The 19,892-nt window shown below is 45.0% G+C and overlaps 1 protein-coding gene across 6 annotated transcripts in view; it reads left to right on the top strand.

Moving 5' to 3' along the window:
- Positions 1-19,892, top strand: part of meis2a (Meis homeobox 2a) — a 79,809-nt gene that overhangs the window by 3,853 nt on the left and 56,064 nt on the right. For all 6 annotated transcript variants that reach the window (XM_085766608.1, XM_085766610.1, XM_085766611.1 and 3 more), the window contains exons 5-7: positions 335-385; positions 946-1,095; positions 9,613-9,727. In XM_085766608.1, coding sequence (XP_085622734.1) covers positions 335-385; positions 946-1,095; positions 9,613-9,727 — 316 coding nt within the window. The remainder of the gene's footprint in view (positions 1-334; positions 386-945; positions 1,096-9,612; positions 9,728-19,892) is intronic.

Here is a 19,892-nt window from a genome sequence, read left to right as displayed (position 1 = left end):
GGAGTGTCCGCAGCATCAGCACAGCGAAATAAAGTGAACATATGATTTAAACTTCCGCACAGATGTCAGATCAGTTTTGAAGTGAAGCTGTGTGACCACATTTGTCGCTGTCATTGTTCAGTCTTCCTATCTAAACTGGCCCAGCTGTGACCAGTGTGTGTGTGTGTGTGTAGTCACTGATTGGGGCTTTTACAGTTTCAAAAATATTCCTGGCTGTGGTGCACTCACTCCATAGGGCCATATGACAGACGGATTATCACATATCTGTTTTAAAAAAAAAAAATCAATCTAAAAAAATTCTGATATCAATTTGTTTTATTTTCTTCACTTCCAGATGATACAAGCCATACAAGTATTACGGTTTCACCTCTTGGAATTAGAAAAGGTAAATATTGCACATCTTTATGTTCTTATGGCAAACGCATGACGCCGCCTGCACAAACAACCTGTATTTTAATGTAACTGATATTATTAGTATCCAGTGCATGGCTGGGTTTAGTAACAGATGGGCTATTATTATTATTATTTTAAATGTGGATAAAGTTTCTTTTTTTTCATTTTCATAAAATATTCTATTTTATTACTCACAACTCTCTGTGCAGCTGCAGTGAATATTGATAAAATATGCTGGAGCTTCCTTTGCTCACGTTGCTCGTTGTTATTGATCCGCAGATTTAGTTTCAGCTGCTCATTATTTCTCCAGCTTACGGCATGCTCTTTATTATTATTATTATTATTCCATATTTTCTGTGTGTGTATGTGTGTGTGTGTGTGTCGTTCAACTTGTTGCTCCAGTCTCTTGAGAATAATAAGCACTGCAACAATTTCACTATTGTTTCCTCGCTGCCGATAATGCCCCTTAATTGGAGTTATTCTTGGACATGGCTGAAGCGTTTCCCCATCCTGAAAAAAGGTGTTTTCTTCCTTTTTTCCCCCCGCCTCTAGGTGCACGAGCTCTGCGACAATTTTTGCCACCGGTACATCAGTTGTTTGAAAGGAAAAATGCCAATAGATCTAGTAATCGACGAACGGGATGGCAGCTCGAAATCAGATCACGAGGAACTCTCGGGATCATCGACCAACCTTGCAGATCACGTAAGTAACACAGGCTCTGTTATATTCCTCATAAGTGATGTGCTGGGTTTCTTTTTATTTTTTTTATTCTAGTCCGTGGAAGTGAATGCATGCGTTTCTGTTGGTGGTAGAGCAAACCTGAGTCGACAGGAATTTAAAAAGACAATGCACGTGAATAATCGAGTGTGGTAAAAAATTATAATCACATTTGTTTTAATGCCAACTTTTGGGCTACTTATCCTCTGCTGAGTGTGTGTGTATGTGTGTGTGTGTATATATGTGTGTGTGACCCTGCTGTGCCATCAGTAAATAGAGCATGCTCTGTTCTGCAAGGAAAATCTGTCGATCGATGTTCTGGGGTCAGAAGCTAGATGTGATACAATAGACTGAGTTATTGTTTTAGTCTTTTGATTAGGGGCAGTCATGTGTGCATAATGCGTCCCCTACTTGTGCTTGTGTGCTCGAGGTTGGAGCGAGTGTGTATTGGGGAGGGTGCGCGTGCGCGTTTGCAAATCGCTGTCGTGCATAATGGGGAGAGTTGCACGCTGAAAAGAGGAGGTAAAAAAAAAAAAAAAGAAAAAAAAGAAGAACGTGAGGCAATTATCTGTTACGCAGGTTTAACGTTAAAGCAGGGTATCAGCGGTAAGCTGTAGCTTTAGGCCAATATTTAAAAAGAAAGGGGCTTTATTATTTGGGGCTGTGGGAGCTGGATATGGCCTGTGCGTATAAAGCTGTGGATTTTTGCTGCAGAGGTGGAGAAAGTGGTAGCCTATTGAAATAGATCTCAGAGCTAAAGGCTTACCATCAATGTCAAGTTCACAAGGCATATGATGGCTCGTCTGGAGGGCCCTCCATTGCTGTTGATGTTAATGTGTTTAATTGTTTCGTATTGATTTGCCGTGTGGTTTGCTCTGCAGTGGCTTTCTCCTCTGCTCCCCGTTTTATGGCTGGAGGCTCCATAATGCTGAATTCAATTATATGCACCTGAAGTACAGAAGCTTTAAATTTGAAGATCGATGCCTTGGTTTAAATCGTGCATTTTCGGCGTAATAAACACAGACTCTCCTCGCTATATGGATTGAGCTGACAGTGTGTTATTGAGTTGATATCTGTGAATTATTGCGTCTTGCATGCATGTGATAAAGCTAATGTTTGGATGGGTGGAGGAGGAGGAGGAGGAGAAGAGGAAAAAGGAGAAGCGACTAGTGCAACAGAGTGACTAGTTAATATCTGTGTGCAGCACAAGGGCCAAGCCTATTAGGAATTAAAGCAGATTTAAGTGTTATGCAGAGTCACTGCGCTGCATCTGTTGGGTCTGGCTATAGGCCTAATAGCGGTGGATTCCCTTTGAAAGCCCCGTCCCGTTCACGCCACGCCACGCAGCGCGCTTGCACAAGGTGAATTAAAACCCAATTAGACCTTAGATGCCGACGTTGGTTTGAGAAACGGTCCGAACGGCAATATTGTGGTCCTCCAACACAAGTGTAGAAATGAGGCATGCTGCTGTTTATATTGTAGAGATTAGATAAACTAGCCTGTTTAGTTTCATGGCAGATGGTTGATACTCAAGCCAATTTCCAACGGTGCCTCCGGTGCTCAGACACCAGCGTTGTCATCAGTCCCACTTGTGAGAAATATTTTGATAATTAGAAAATTAGATATGCCAATAAAGCAAATCAGGGGCAGCAATAAACAAAGAAGGCTGCGTGACAAGCCATTTATCTTGGAGTCCTGTGGACTGACCACCTCATTAGGTGTTTAAGTTTTGAGGGATTTATTTCACTTTTGTGGCACCAATGAACTTTTTATTATAGCCGACCTAACTGCTGGCCTGGATTTGACAAAAGCAGGCAAATGTTTTTTTTTTCTTTCTTTCCCTTGTTTACTTATTGAGCTGAGAAATGAGCTTAGTAGTGGAGGGCTACAGCACAATTATGGAAACATACACACTCCAACTTACAGTTATTATTTTTAATAAATAACACAATGTATGATTTTTGTGCTGTGTGTGTGTTTGATAGAAATAATATTTGCAGAAGGCAAATCTATGGAGGTTAAAATGTGTACATACAGCACTCATGATGTGAAAGCCTTGTAGTAAATAGTTAACTTCTTCAGCTGTAATTCCCTGTCTAATTAAAAAAAAGAAGAAAAAAGAAGCCAGCTACATATGCCTACAATGTGTTTTGAATATTGGACACAACGCACAAAAAAAATGCATTTGGCTGCAAAACTGTACCGCTGCTTGGAAAGCAATTTCTGTCCTACTTGTCTTGATTTATTTATTGTATTTATTCATTTGTATTTGGCTCTGTTTTATTATTCATTTCTGTCCTTGCCTCTCAATGCAGAGAGGAAGGCGGTTTAATAGTTAGATATGCTAATTTATTTAGTTAGAATCTCTCACGTCCATTTTTCTTTGCTTTGATATGCATTTTTAATATATAGCCCTGGGCTACATCTCATTTGGTGAAAGTTGGTTTTTCTGGAGATGATGAGGCTCTTCACTGTGAAGGAGGCGGCCCATTGAGCTTGTTTTTATGTGTGTATGTGTTTGTGTGTGTGTGTCCTCTCTACCTCTTTCTGTCCCCCCTCCTCCCCCCCTCCTCATACCTGACAGTGGAGCATAATAAGCGCAGTTTTATTTACACTTGAATGCAGCATTGTCTTAGAGATGATTGGATTATGGTATAGTGAGAGCGAGATGAGGTCTTGCTGACACTGTTGATTTCCCGTCTTCGCTCTCGGTGACTATCTCAAACATGTAGCCCACCCAGGGCTTCCTAACTCATCGCCCCTCTCGCAGATCAACCCCATCCCATTTAAAGACAGAAAAAAAGATGTTGTATTACACATGAAGGGTGATGGGGAGAGGAAAGAAAAAAAACCCAGTGCGGTGTAGATTTGTAAATGGTTGGTACAGTGTGTGTGTGCCTGTCAATGGTTTGCTCTCTTGTCTTTTAATTAATGAATAAAATTTCTGTCTTTTCTGTGCTACATCCAATTAGGGAGGCAAATAGAATTAACGGAGTCTGAATATTATCTGTTCTAATGAATTAGCCTTTGTGTCTTCTCGTGCTATTGTGCCGCTTCTTCACTCGAGCTTACATATTAACTGAAGGCTTTTCATTTCCTCTATGCATATGCATTATATGCCTTGGAAACTGTCTTTGAATTTCTTCATAGCTCTGGATTTGTTAAACAGAATTTCTGGAACATTTGCAGGACTAGTTGCTTTGTTTTGGAGAGCTTTCCTCAGGGAGTGATAGTAGTTCCCATAGAGGTTATGGTGTCGCTTATCTTGACTCTGCATGGCTGGAAAGGGGAAAAGAGAGAGAGGGGGGGGGTGGACCTTTCTGTTTACATTTGATCCTCTGGTACAGGCTCAAGGCGTAGAAGAGCATTGGTCAGATGTGGTGATGTCACAGGTTCAGTCAAGTAATGCAATAGTTCGTCTTGTGCCGCGTGCAGTGATTTACTTTGTGTATCGGTGGAGACGGGTTGCTCAGTAATGTCGTGTTCCTGTACGTCGCCGTTTGCATGGTGCAACGTGCAGCTCTCTGCCTCCGCTCTCCTGCCTGTGGACAGCGAGCCCTCGGGCCGAGCCGGCCTGCTGAACCGTGGAATTTCTCTGTTCTGGAGGTGTTCTAATTCAACTAGCTTTGTTCTCCTCCTCGGGGACCTATACTCTGTTTGGATCTCCCCCCCCCCTCCTCTACTCTCTCTCTCTCTCGTGAAAACAGTGCATCGTTGACTTGGACCACTCCGTCTGATCCACACAATTGTTTTGTGATGGTGGGATGTCTGGCCTTACATTTCCTATTTGATTAGTGTTCAGAGGCAGGGCCCCGTTGGCAGGCATATCTAATCATCGCTGCCGTGGCTGGAGAGAGGCGAGACTCACTTGTTGCGTCCCTCACACTCCCCTTCCTTTAACGGCATGCATGCTGTAAATGACTGCAATGAAAAATAGTCTCTCAGCCTTCATTTTAAGACCATGACATACGTGCATGTTGACTTGCATTGAAATACAACATGTACAGTTGATTATAGTACAGACCTAGATTTACATACTAATTTGAAAGCCCATATTTTATCGTTATGTTTTTTTATAGGGAATAAATGAAAGTAGAATTATCTGTAATGACTTGTCTGTTTTATATTTATGCCATTTCATATTTTGGATGTGTCATTTTGACGTGTGCCAAGCCAATGAATCACAATAGTCGTCAGATTTTCTTTCAATATAATCTCTCCTTTCTGGAGACACATTTTCACATGTAATGCGCCATTCACAACTGTAAAAAAAAAAGAGAAAAAAAAAGGTCGTTTGTTTTTTGCCTCAGAGAAAGTTTTCAAGCATCCATACAATCACTAAATCCCTCACGTCTGTTAAAACACGTTCAAGTGAATTATTAGCTGCTGAATTAAGGACTCTTTATATTCAGGATAATTGAGGGTGTTGTAAATACTCAGCTGCTCAATGGAGGTGCACCTACACTTTTCCAAAGTGGCTGTATATAATTAGACTCTCAACCCAACAAAAACGCGTGAGGAGTTTTTTTCTCTCTCTCTGTTTATGCCATGTGGCAAGATGCGTCTTGAAATGTCAACTGGCTTTATGATTTACGGCCTTGTGTGTTTTCTGTTGTGTCAGCGGTTCTGTTCATGTTCAGCACAGGATCCCTGTAGCCGCTCTTTTTTTTTTTTTGCAGTACAACATACAGTACACGCACACACACACGCATACACACACAAGGCTAGTCACTCCCAGCCTACCTTACACTGCTACTACATCTTCCCTTCCCTCCAGGTTTCAGGGGAATTTGAGGGAAATTCAATGATGCCGCTAAATCAATTTTATTTGAAATTCCTAGGGATGTAGGCAGAGTGCAGTGAGGGAAGTGAGATTGTGCCAGGCAGGTGTTTGTAAATGAGAAACAGGGGACAGGAGCAGAGGAGACAGCAGCATTCTCCTGCTCTCCTGTGGCCTGGCTGCACTACAAGCCTTCCTCCCTATATTGTCTCCTGCTTTTATATTAATTACAACTTGTATTATCAGCCGCCAGTTGCTAACCCCAGCAAACAGAAAAGGCTGCCCCTAGAGACCATGCTTCTTTTGTATCTTATTCTCTATCTAGTCCTATTGTGTTTGTGTGTGTGTTTGTGTGTGTGCGTGCGTTCCCGGCTGCACTTGTGTGTGTGTGTGTTTGCTTGCTCGCTAGCGTCCTCCTCCTCCTCCTCCTCCTCCTGGTAACACTGCTCTTTAACACAATTAGTGAAGAGCATGGAGTGAACCATGTTTGACTCCTAATTATGCCCAGCTTTAGGGAATAGTCACATGGGCTAGAGGCTTTTTTTTTTTTTTTTTTTTTCCTCTTTTGCTTCTTCCTCTGTGTTTTTTTTTTTTTTTCGAGGACTTCTTGTGTAGGTTGAAGAAGACTGTTTGGGTGACATGATTTTTTTTTACAACTTGTTTGAACTTTATCAGACCCACGGGGGTTGTGACAAAATGGTTGTGTGTGTTTGTGTTGTGCGAGCGCGGTGTCTGATGATGCACACTCCGTACCTCAGAGAGGCCCACTAAATAATTCATAGGGAGGAAAGGCTGTTGCTTTTGTCGCCTCGTTGCGCGTGGAAAGTTAACGCTGTTGTTTTGATATTTGTTGTCTTGTTTTTGCAGACGGGGTTATGAATGAGAGGTGACTTACAGGTATTACGAGTGAAATGTGCACTTCATTAAAAATACTCACTAGTCCCTGCTATCTACTGCATTATTATTGTTCGGTCATGGAAAGTGCTGCGGTCTGCTTTTTGCCCTACAAGAACCGACCTAACAAAGCTTTATCTATATCCCTGCATACAGGCCCATTAAACCCACAGGGTAGCAAATCACAGCAAAATATCATTCCCTTTAACACCATTAGCTGAGGTGTCTTTGAATTTAATTTAGTGCCAGCGCCATTAAAAATGACACATTACTCTGCAATGATAGCTAAATTAAGTCCTATCGATTCAGCTGTTGCATTAAAACCATGCTGTGGCCATAGCTGGCAAGTGTTGGAGAGAGAGAGAGAGGGAGAGAGGGAGAACAAGAGAGCGAGAGTGTGTGAGAGCAGCGAGCATAGTTTTTCAGGTCTGTCTCGCGTCTTGCCGGCAGTGGGTGTCTCATTGTGAGGAAGTAGAAGCCAGTCATTTTCTTCTCTTGGAACAACAACAGCCCGTTCAGAGTGCACCGAGCTCAGCGCTGCTTAAATACATTATGCTCTCAGGGAGTTTGGGATTTTTACCTCACTTTCTTCCTTCCCTCCGTGTTCCATATGACAAAGACAAAATTAGAGTGTGTGAGAGGTTTGATGGGCTTTTTCCCACATTATTGATTTTCAGACTGGGTTGTGCTGAGAATAACAGAAAACGACTATAACATCAGACCCTGTTCACGTGAAGTATGCCATGTGTTGATCACACACACATCACAATCACCCATCCCTCTCAGAACAGGGACACTTTTACCTCCGCTCACTCTGGAGGGCTAAAACCCACGCATGGGCTATTGTTCGCCCTGTCTTCTTGCCCCTCTTCTGAGTAATTCTCCAAGCTCTTTATCTGATTGCCATTCGGCGAACAGCTGACGCTGAGAGGACCTTGAGTGGAGCGGAGGGTCTGAAGGGCCTTGTGTGTTTCTGTCTGCTGTTTTCAGCTCTGAGCTGTTTAAGAAAACAGCCCTCCTTCCCCAAAAAACTTAGCAGATAAAAGGGCCTCGCTCACAGGCATAGCAGCAGTCTCGCCTCCACAGCAGAACAAGCAGCAGCACATCAGGACTGTGCACCCAGGGGAGCCTCAGCAGCCGCTTGTCTTATAGCCTCTGTATCCCTGCAAACCTCCACTAGTCTCCAGGCCCTATCCTGTCTGTCCTCCTCCAGTACAACTCACTCTGACTGGAGCAACAAAGCAGGCAAGGCAGGCAGGCTCCTCTCTGGCTGCAGCTGAGGGAAAAGAAGTTCATCAGGAACACTACTGAAGTTAGACAAAATGGTAAAAACGGTCTCTTTCTTGGAATATTCTGTGGCGTGTACATTTTCCCTCTGCTTTCGTATGTATATATGTGTGTTTGTGTGTGTTTGAGGAAAAGGAAAAAAAAAAACCCTAGCGGGAACTGAGAAGTGGGTTGAGGTTTGTGGGAAGCCTTGGTGCAGGCCTGTGTTTGTTTGGCTTGGGCCCTGCACAAGGGGCTGCCTCTCTCTCGGGCCCCGGACAACGTTGGGCTCACGTTTGCCAACATTTTGTCATCATGCTCAGGTGACATGTTAAATTGGGAAAGACTAGCTGGGGGTTGTGTGCGATATGGAGCCGTATCAACTCTGTGTGAGAGGCTGTTTGGAGTGTTGATTCGACTCAGCCCCCGTGCATTCGCGGGGCCGCCAGTGTAGTAAATGACGTGATCAGTCTGTCCCTCTATTGCCTGAATGGCAGAGGAAATTCCACCTCCAGCCTGCCTTCATGTGGCACTGATAAAGCCTTTCCTGTACAGTAGAAAATCCTGTTTCCCTGTGTGCACCGACAGGGCAGTGGGAATGACCAGGAAAGAAGGGGAGGATGAGAGAAAATGAAATGTTAGAAGGAGGGAAGGAGAAAAGATTGCCTTAAAAGCTATGAATTTGTTTATGGACATCTCTTTGAAGTTAGCCAACGGAGATTTAACACTCTTTTCAGCATGTGTTTGTATATAGAAAAGTGAGTGTGTGTGCATATGTGTTTATACTTCTTGCTCTATTATGTCATTAGCATGTGTGCGTAAGTGTATGTCTGCAAGGCTCTGTGGGCGTGTGTGTGTGTGTGACAGTGTGGGCGTGGACACATTTTTGGCAGATTAGCAGGAGAATCACTGTCATATCTTATTTTCATTTCTGACAGTGGTAATGATTAATGGTGGCTGTGGTGTGTTTGGACTTTTTACCTCTATATTTCTCACTTGACACGGAAGTCTCAATTGGTATCGTATAAACGAACTCCACTGGGCTCTGCCATATGTGTTTAGAAAATCACTCACAAGTGCTCTCCTCGCAACGTTCAAAATCAAACGCCACATTAACAGTGCTGCGTTTTGCTCTCATGCATTAATGAAACACTTTGATTACAGTGTTTTGACTTATTGCCAGCTGCTTTAGTGCATTCGCTCCTTTCTGTTCATCTATTATTATAGTGGCATCACTGATTGTCTGCTAGCTGGGAAAATAGGCAGTGGGGCTCTTTGACTTGCCAGGAGAATGTAAGCAGGCCAAGGACCCTCACAGTGCCTGTAGACTCTTACAGATGTCACTCTCACGTTTCCAGCACACTCATATGTTCTCTCTCTCTTTCTCTCTCTCTCTCTGTCTTTCTGCGTCTCTCCCTTGCCGCACCCCCCCCCCCTCTCTCTCTCCTCTCCCTCCTTCCTGCTCTCTCTGCTCCTGGTTTGCGGTTTGGACGGGGAATGTGGATGGATGCACGGATGGATGGATGGATCCCACGCTCGCTTTCTCTCTCTTCAAACCTCAGAACCCAGCTTCCTGGAGAGACCACGATGACGCCACCTCCACACACTCAGCCGGCACACCGGGGCCCTCCAGCGGGGGACATGCTTCACAGAGCGGTGACAACAGCAGCGAACAAGGTGAGCCAGCGCAGACATGGACTGCGCAACCAGACACACAAACGTATATACATATATGCACTCAAGCACTAACACATAAACACACATGGAGACAGGCACAGATCCATGCAGGACATATTAATCTTCATGCATGAGAGGGGTTGCCAACACCTCACTTTAACCCTGTCTAATGTGAGATCTACAGTGAATAGATGGCACATCTCGACACACAAACACACCAGTCCTTCCTCTTCCACATTGGATTATCCCGTTTTTTGACTGGCGTCCATGTAAACACATAGTCACACCTAAAAATGTACACGCTTATCCACTGTTACACTCTCGTGCAAATATAAGCAGCAGCCACTGTAATGCAGCAGCCTAGTATAGGGCTTTCCAAAACATTGCTATTTAGAGAGCTGAACAAAAGCTGGTGATTAATAGTATATTTCTGCCAGTTCTTGCTTGCATTTAGACCATATTAACTTTGCTCTTGCACAACAGCCCCTAATTATGTCTCAGAGAGCCTTGTGTTATCTAGTACGCGACCTGCCAAGCTGCAATAATGCATTTCAAAACAAATGTATTTGAATTTGTTACAGATAGTGTGTGTAAGTCACAGCTATCTGCCTTGTATTTTTGTCATGGTCTGTTTGAATTTTGACATGTAAGTGTTCAAAAAGCAGACGCTTTTAGCGGAATTTAGAGCTGAGGCCAAAACATCAACACGTCGTGAGGTTCAAATTGTTTATTAAATGCAACTGCTGCCTGAACTAAGAGAACAGATGATGAGCTCTTGGCCTTTCCTGTCTTGTTTTGAATGCACCAAGATCTCCTTTCACTGGCGGCAGAGTGTGTGTATGTGTGTGTGGTTGTTTTTTGTGGGTCTTTCTGTATCTGTGCGTGCCCTCTGGCAGTGTCCAGGGTTTTGCATGAAATTTCATCACACCCTCTCCACACACACACACAAACACACTCAAATACCCTCGTACACGCTTACACCGGCTCTCTCACAGAGTGCAGCCGCTTTGCCGTTGCCCGATCCGAGGCTATCGTTTTGCCAATAAGCGATCAAATGAATCGATGGGATGCGCCGTCTGTGGTGGGGCCCGTTTAAATCATCTTCTCCTCTTTAGACAGAAAGCGGCAGTCGCAGCTTCTGAGGCATTATACTGACCACAGAGCGAGGGCCGCAGCAGACCTCTGCGGTCGGCCGTGTCAGGTTGGATCACAGGCTGATGTCAGGAAGACATTGATAGTTAGGCCTTGGCCGAGCAACAGGATGTGTCTGTTGAAGCAGAATGAAGGAATGCCTCATAAAAAATGGGAAACTTAATTGATCCTGGTAGGAAAACAGAAGTAGAGTGCAGTGACGGACACAGAACAGACTCCTCTGCAAGGCAAGGACACTGGGATTACTCTTACACTCTGTGTACAAAAAAAGAAAAATATGATTGCAGTAAATGAGATGATGGATTTCCTGATATGATATGAAGTAATGACATTAGATAAAAACACTGACACTCTATTTCACTCCTCTTTGCAATTGTAAGCAGCATGGGAGATGAAGACTGCAGGAACAACAGAGAGAAAGAGGGAGGGGAGGCGGGTGGGGGGAGAGGATGAGAGAAAGAAATGCACTGCCTATTGATTATCTTACACACATAAGTACAAGTGACCTGTAATCCACAGAGCACTTATCGACTCCTCTCCCCACCGTATCCAGTAACAGCCGATCAATATGGGCCAAAGACAGTTACGGTACAGCACCGCGCACCGGGCCAATACGGACTCAGGACTAGATCAGGGCCAGAACCTGACCTAACGCTGAAGAGCGCTAAACGCTAGACCAGCCCCCTCATAGTAACGGCAAAGCAAGCATGCATGGGATGGAATCAGAGATTAAAAAGAAGAGCTACTGAAGTACAGAGGTTCAAGAGTGGAGAAGGTGAAAGAGTAGGCAGAGCGAGAAAAAGGAGAAAGAAAGAGAGAGGGCAGCTGATTTAATGGTCTAATGAGGCCGTCCTCCAGCCAGTTGTTTTGTGTGAGGCATGCTCTGACCTTTCGCTCCGCTCGGGAGCCCTGCCGCCTCATTTTTCACATTCTTGCAATTACGTTAACGCTTGAAGCGCTCGCTGACTCCCCGACTCTGGCCCTTCCATTCTGACAGAGCCTTCCCTCCCCAACCTCTCCACCTTTTCCCTCCTCTCCTCCACTCCGCTCCACTCCACGCATGAACTCGCCTCCTATCTCAATACATTTCCACATAAAATTTGTAGTCCACACTCTCAAGCCCACAGAGAAAATGTGAAATGTGTGCTTCACTTCAGTAATGGGGTCTTTAACAGCTTGGCCCCTGTTAAAAGGGGTGACGATGTGGATCAGTTGAGGACGGCAGAATAGATGGGAGAGATTGAGAGCGAGGAGAAAAGAGAAAGAAGAGTGCGTGAGACCAACAGCGCTTTTTGACTTCAGCTGCCAAGAAAAACATCAACTTTCTTCCCCCATTTTTCCATCTTGAAAGGTGTGTTGTGTGTGTGCCTGTGGCTTGAAAAACATTTACCTCGAAAATTGATCCAGGAGCATCTATGTGTTGAGTATGTGACTCCAGTCCATTTCTTCCAGAAATGGTGAAGCATTTCTGACAGTGGCCAAGTCAAACTGTCTTGAGGAGTAAAAAGTTTTAACTTGTTTCTTCCTTTCTCTTTGCCTTTGGCTGATGTTAGGGGGTGTACAATAGAATAAAGTTCAATAGCATGCACTTTATATATATATAAATACTTGTATGTCCAGTGATGCATCACTCTCTGTGGACAGAATACACTTCCACAGTCTTCAGCTTGTATCTCAGCACCGAGCATTGTTCTGAACCGGTGCCAAAAAACAATTTAACAAGTGCGCAAATATGTATTGCCCCTCTTGTGGAATAATTTATTGTCAAGCAGTAAACCAAGGTGAAGCATGCTCATAGCTGTCAGTAAAGATTGCCAGTTAAGGTTCAGACACATATGAAAGAGGTTTCAGTACAATAGTCAGATCTGTAACCTCTCCCCTCCTGCCGTACTTAACAGACATTTTTTTTTCTTTCCCTTTTCCTCAGAATTTCCCTCCAAAAAAGTAAAATATGAATTATCACCCTTAGGGCAAATTCTGCACTCTCACCTACTGACTCTTAGAGAGTGACTCCCTATGTTCTGGCTAGATAAACAAATATCAGCGGTTAAGGGGAGACGGTTCAGAAGGTAACACACAATAACTTCATTGGCTCTGCATTGCACATCATTTTGATTAACAGTCCTTTGGACCTCCTCCAAGCTTATCTACAAACATCAAGAAACATCAGTTGCAGGGAGTTAAACTTGATAAATGTGCGTGCCTTCAGATAGCACTCGCTTCCAAGCAGGTGTCCATAATATGTTAAACACCCAAAAGTGCGATGGAGCAGCGCGAAGAAATCCTCCGCACGTTTGCCCACACCAAACACAGTAGAGTCTAATGCATGCAGTCATGAAAGGTAAATCCCCAACACTGATTCAGCATGGTAGGTAATGCTCTGCCCCTCAGTACTGTGCATGCATATGTGCGTGTCTGAGTGAGTGTGTGCGTAGGCTTCAGCTCCAGTCCACACTTGTAATTATTAGCTATGCATGAAGCCCAAATCCACATTGACATCTTGAGTGGGTGAGCAAAGGGGCTTTCTGTACAATTCCCTGATTCTACTGTAGATGGAAAGGGCTCAACAGAAGAGAGGAGAAAGCATTTTGTACATTTTCTCAGCAATTGAACAATCCCCACGCTCTGCGGATAGACGGACTCCCCAGAGAGAGCGAGAGAGGCAGAGATGGAGAGAAAGGGAGGAAGAGAGGGATAGCTTGAGTGTTCGGCTCCAAGGGAGCATGCTGAGCTTGATGGAGTTGTGGTACATTTGTGTGTGTGTGTTTGTGTGTATGCGTGAGGAGTGTGGGGAGCTCCCCTTGGCCCTGGCTGGGGGCCCCACTCAGCGAGGTCTTTGTGGTTGAGCTCACCAGAGTGGGGTCATTCCTGGTGGGGACACAACACTCTGCCCCCCCCCTCCTCCCCAGCATGAACTCAGCCTGTTGAATCTGGCAGTTTCCACACCTTTGCTTTTGTTTTTTTTAACAGCCACAATTAGGGCTCAGAAAGACCCAAACATAAACAACAAGAGGGGAAAAAAAACATGAAACCACAACAGAAAAAAACTCCACAATTTCTGTTAAACGCAAGATGGAAGTCTTGTTGCATTTTAGTAGCTTATACCCCGGCTCTGGAGTGATCAGCGAGGTGTGTCAGTGTATATAAAATACGGTGTGTTTGTGTGTGTGTGTGTTTGTGTGTTGTGTGTGAGCATGCATGTGCACGTGTTAGCTGGTTCCCTCTAAGTGCCTGTTAGAGTTTAATTTAGTGTAGTAATTAAAGCTGAACACTGGCCTATAAACAACAGATAAACAATAAAGCAGACCCAAGCCCTGCTGTTTCATGGCTCTCACTCCCAGCTGTTGGAGCACTGATAATTTTTACACAGTGCCCCCACCTCGCCGCAACACAATGCTGAAGCAACAAGGGTGTGTATGTGTTGTAAATGTGGGCATGGGGTATATTTTAGTGTGTGATGGCAGAGGGCGAAACAAAAAAGGCCAAAGAAACACATAAACACACAGGATATGTCCACTTCCCCTCTCAAAAGAAAACACAGAGAACCACAGTGAAGCAATCAGAAAGTGCAAAGAGGAGTGTGGTCCGCCTTGGACAAAACCAGCTCGGCAGCAACAGCGCTCGCATAAACATTAAACCAACTGTGGCCGTAGCGCGTAGTCAACCTGTACCTTGTAATATCTCGCCATCAGTGACAACAAGTGGAAGCAAGCTGCACTTCCAATGGAAAACTGTTTATTGAGGATAACAATGCCACAGTGTTTCTCAACAGGCTACCGTGTGCAATTTTTTTCGCCTTGTCACTACATGTCAGCTCCATGTTAGTCAGGTAGCCCGTTGTGAAAACAGCACAGTGTGTCTGTCTGATGGTTTGTTGGGAAGGGGTAGGGCTATTGTTGAAAGCTGAGAAGAGTTGCAGTGGAGGAGGAGAAAACACGGTACGGAGGGGATACTTTCATGATCCCATTAGCATAAGAGAGGCTAAATTATTCATGTGGAGTGCTTAATCTATAGGGAAAAGTATAGTTAATGCACATAGTTTTAAAATGGATTTCTCCTTGCCTCTGCTCTAACACCAGATTCTTGCTGGATTCAGCATTCGCAGGCATTTACGGGAACGGCTGTCACTCTACCCCCTGCATACACACACACACACACACACACACACACACACACACACACACAGACCTGGTATGTGTGGACATATGTGCACCCTTGCTTAAGCGCTGCTGCACTTCAGGCTGTTTCGAGGAGCTCCGCTCTCAGGCTCATCCCCACTCTCCATAAGTCCCTTTCTCATCCTCCCATTCTCTTTCTCTCTTTCTCTTTCATTCCATTTATTCCTCCATCTCTCTTTCTCCCAGCCCCCCCCCCTCCTTTCCTCTCGCGCTGTCTCCCTCACACTCCTCTCCTCACTCACCCCTCTCTGTCTCGCTCTCAGCACCGCAGACTACCTGGCCCTCATCCAAAATGTGATTAAAGAGAATGATCAGCTCCCTCAGCTCCCTCCTTCCTTCCTCCCTTCCGCTCTCGCTCTCTTCCTTTTTTCTGTCTCTGTCTTTCTTCTGACCCTGTGTTACGTTCTTACGAGTCTATAGATCATGAGAGAGAGAGAGAGAGAGGGAAAACACAAGAAAAAAAGCAAGAGAAAAGGAACTGTAAAAGGATGAGGGCTCCCATTAGAGTCAACTCCTATTCCAGTAACAGTCCTATACCCACAACATCACCACCACTCTGCCCCTCCATCCACACTTTCCCGCTCTTCCTCTCATCGTCTCCTCTCCCCCTCCTCTCTTTCTCCCTCTACCCTCTACCCTCTGCCTCGGCTCTGACTGGGGCCCGGTCCCTCTGGTCCATAATCATGAACAGGCCCCTGGCGCGACCTGGCCCAACCCAGCCTGGCCCAGCTTGGCCAGGAACTGGGTCCTACACAGCAGGAAAGGCGCATTAACTGGGTCAGCCTAATGTGCAAACTAATGTTTGGAGAACATAGGGAAAAAATTACCCAGATTATTCTGACAGCAGCTGAGGAGAATGTCTGTTTTGCGCCATTAAGGGAAAGCTTGAGGGAAATGTTTTTTCTTTCTTTCTTTCTTTCTTTCTTCCCTTTTTTTCCCTCCTTCTGTCTTTCTCTGAGAAGTAGATGAAGACCAGCTTATCTGGATGTGAGCTGAGCATAATTAAAAAGCAGAAAGGAAACTGTTGCAGGGAAGTAATCATGATTGAACTACAGTAAAAGGAGGGGAGTGACTTTCTCTCTCTTCTACCCAAAGGCATGGGCCAAAAACAAAGACAGAATGCAGTGCTGTTGTATCAGTTCATTATACTGTGGCTTTACACACCCATGTTCTGCTGCTGATTACTCCAGTGTATGTAGTGATGATGAGGAGTGCACAGGGGTCTGATGTAATATGGCTAAAAGGGATTTGAGCATGTGCCCCAAAGGGCATTTCCACGTCCATTAATGCTGCCGCCGCTGTATTTTCACAAGGACGACAGCGGCTCGGTTCTTTAAAGAGAGAGTGTTTTCCCAGGAAATTTTCCGTCTTGTTTCAGCAAACTAGCCTGAAGGGGGTCAGCCTAGAAGTCACCCTTAAGAGGTGATAATCCAATTGCTCTAGTCCTCACCAGATTTGTTTTCCCCTTGTCTGGCGGTGTGTTTGTTCGTGTGTGTGTGTTTACAGAGAGTGTAAGCATGCGTGTGCGAATGTAATAGACATAGAATGGGGAGGCAGAGGCAGCAAGATGCCACCGGTTTCTTCTGTGCCCAACCCCGGGCCCCACTCCAGATCAGAGAGGGGTTATGGAGGCCAAGTCTGTCAAAGGCACACCTGCAGGGAAACTCCAAAAACCCTGACTGCCAGCTTACACAGCCCCGTTTAAGGTGTGCTTATTTGGAGTTTAACCCCGACTTCAAATGTCCTTTCCCTCTCTGGCCCTTTGTGTTTGACCAATGGGCCTTGTGCTCTTTTACTTTCTTTCCTTTCTTCTGCCTCCCTTGGCTCTTTAATCTCTTCCACCACCCCCACCCTCCCAATTCTCCTCCCCCTAATGTCCGAACCCCACATCACAGCGACGGTCCCTCCCAAAAGACAGCACGCGGTTGGGTAGAGTGGCTTAGCAAGGCCAGCCATGGCGTGTTCACTTGCTGTGTGGTTTTCATTTGTGTAAACCAGGGCTTACACACTGAAGCATATTTGGAACTGAGCGGAGCAGCTATACCCTACAGGTAGTGCTTTAACCATGCTGCCACCGTCCAAGAGAGTGGGCGGATGATAAAGGAAGTGTGTTACAATCCGAGTTCTTCCTCTCTGCTGCTGATTTTCACGCGCACATCTTTCACGTTTATGCAAAGCTTTTGAGGGCATTATGCAAGATAAGCTCATTTTCTAGTCTGATTCCCACTCTAGTACATGCTTTAATGACTCTTAAAGCTAAGGGCTGCTTTTTTAGGCATAATAGCAGTCCCGCGGTCTCTCAGTTTCCACATAGCCAGAGTGCTTTTTCCACACCTGATCACTTTTGTTCACCCATTTTATGGCTATTGGGGAACAGGCGGAGGTGAGAGATTTGACAGTGGTTAGTGCCACGAGCCCTAATGTTTATTGGGAAAGAGCATCTAATAATTTTTGATTACCCCAGAGGAGGTATTAGCCATGTTAGTCAGCAAGGATAATTTCTTATTTACATGCCCCAAGCAGTGAACACTCTGAAGGAACACTGGGGCTAAATGCGCAACAAAACGAATCAAACATGCCAAACGAGATGCTCCATCCTGGCTGGCTGCAGGGCTGAAGCTGAGAAAACCTTCATTATGCATTTACCATAATTCATTTAGAGGGTTATCAATTTGCAGAATACAGAGGAGATGTTTGGAGGGGGAAGCGAGAGCACCATATCAAACGAAGGAAGAGAAAAAGGAACAAGGGAAAGCAAGATGAAAAGGGGGTGAGATATTCAAGCATAGCTCAGTGCCTGGATTTTGAAAATGTTGTTCCAATTACACACTTTTCCATGTTCTGAGGCAGAACTTGCATGTTAAATGCTGCAATCTCTTCTCTTTTACCAGTGTTACCCTCCGCCCCCTAAAAAAGCAGAAGCTGATTTCCCTTTAATGAAAGCCGTTTGGCTCAGGAATTCTCCCCTCTACAATTTTTGTTGAGATTGAGGCTACACAGAGATGTTCTAGTTCAAATATTGTCTTTCTGTTCATTTAGGGTTGCTCTTTGTTTGGCTTCTGCCCTGCTTACTCAAGGGCTTCTTGTATCTGTCTCTCAGTGTGTATTTCAGGACAGTTAGCCTACTACATGTTTTCATTTTTCTCTCCTGGCAACACAAACTGAGCGAAGAAAAAGCCCTTTAAAAGCATCTTTCCCTCCGCCATCAGGCAGGGATGACTAAGGCCCCATTAGAACAATTGGAGGAAACTTAGGGAGACGGGGAGTGTTTAAAAGAATGAAAGCAGCCAGCAAGCAGTACTATCTTGTGATAACCAGTGCTTTCTTTCATTATGTAAACACAAAAACCTCCACCTTGGAAAAATTGCACTCACACTATAGCTTCTTTGAAAAACAAAACAATGAAAACAGAGAGGTAGAAAAAAAAATGAGACAAAAAAGAAAAAAACATTTAACATTTTCCAAAGTGAGGGGGGAAAAGCTGCATTGTTTAGTACAAATGCTTACTCCCAGGGATGCAGTCCTTAGACAACTGAGTGTCTGCAGGAGACATCTGTGAAGCCTGACCTTGTGACCCCGGAAAGAATGCTCTTAAGGTGGGGGGAAAACTGCCTTTACCACTGCATCATGGCCTACAGGACAGCCCAGCAGCAGCAGCAGCACAACAAACACAACCTCTCACAGAAAAAACAACAACACAACACACAAACAGTCGATGGAAAAAAAAAAATGAGAATGAGGTGGGAGAAAAAAAAAAAACATGGAGAGGATTGGAAGGAGAGAAAAGAGTGATAAGGAAAAGCAAGAGAGACAGACAGAGAAAAGGAGAGAGAGAGAAGGAAGTAGGAGGCAGATAATAACTACAACTCCAACACAGATGGACTTGGTGTGAATCGTGCCTCACAGGCCTGGCTGTCTCTTACTCCTTTGGCCCCCCATGAGATCATTTTCATCCTTTATGAGTCAAAAGGAAGCCCGGTTGAAAATGAGAGGTTACACAAGCCAGAGCCCAAGCCCTTCGGAGTGAGAGAGGAGAAGATCCCTGCTGCAAGGGCCCTGCTGCTATTCAAAGCACCTGCCATTGTGTGGGCGCCCATCCAGGCCCATTGTTGTGCAGAAATTAGTCGTGCTCCCTTTGGCTCCCTTCGGCTTCCTTCGGCTCCAGAGGCATGCGGCAGACCCCCTTGTTGTTTTGGGTTCAGATACATGGTTGGATAGATGCGTGGCCCCGGCTACCATCACCACTGGCTGTGGCCCTTTGGCCTCTCTCCCACAGCACAGTATCATTTGGTTTTTGTTTCTCATCCACTCTCTGTTGTTCACTTCTCAAGAACACTTTCAGACCAGCATTCCTATAGTTTCCTCTCTTTCTTTTGTACTCCTACTCTCTTCTCTGCTTTGGTGTATATGCTTATTGTTCTTTGGAGCACCCTCATTATACCCATGGTTATATTTTAAGGGCCTTTCTCTTTGATTTTGGTCTCGCAGGGAGAGAGTGGTGGGCTGGTGGGAGCTGTAGGGCTGGCCCAGCTTTCAGGGCTCCCCAGCCAGCGTCTCGGAGAGTGGGCTTGGGGGTATTGTTGGGCTGGGCACTGCCGCAGAAGCACTGGTGCTACTGCTGGTGCAAGGGGGTGGATGTGAGGGGAAAATTGAAAAGTCAATAACGAAGGCCGCACAAAAAAAAAAAAAAGAAAAGAAGAGAGGGAGAAACAAAAGGAGATGGAGGGCTTCAAAAAGCTGAGAGCTATAGAGCACTGCTAATTAATAGCATCAGAGGAAGAGCTTTTTTTCTTCCTTCTGGAACTTTAATGCTGCATATTAACTTGCAAGGCGAG

The sequence above is a fragment of the Trachurus japonicus genome, chromosome 22 (genome assembly GCF_045865225.1).
Source record: "Trachurus japonicus isolate A0001 chromosome 22, Traja_1.0".
Taxonomy (NCBI): domain Eukaryota; kingdom Metazoa; phylum Chordata; class Actinopteri; order Carangiformes; family Carangidae; genus Trachurus; species Trachurus japonicus.
Note: the sequence above shows the minus strand (reverse complement) of the source record. Positions and strands in the feature narration are given on the sequence as shown.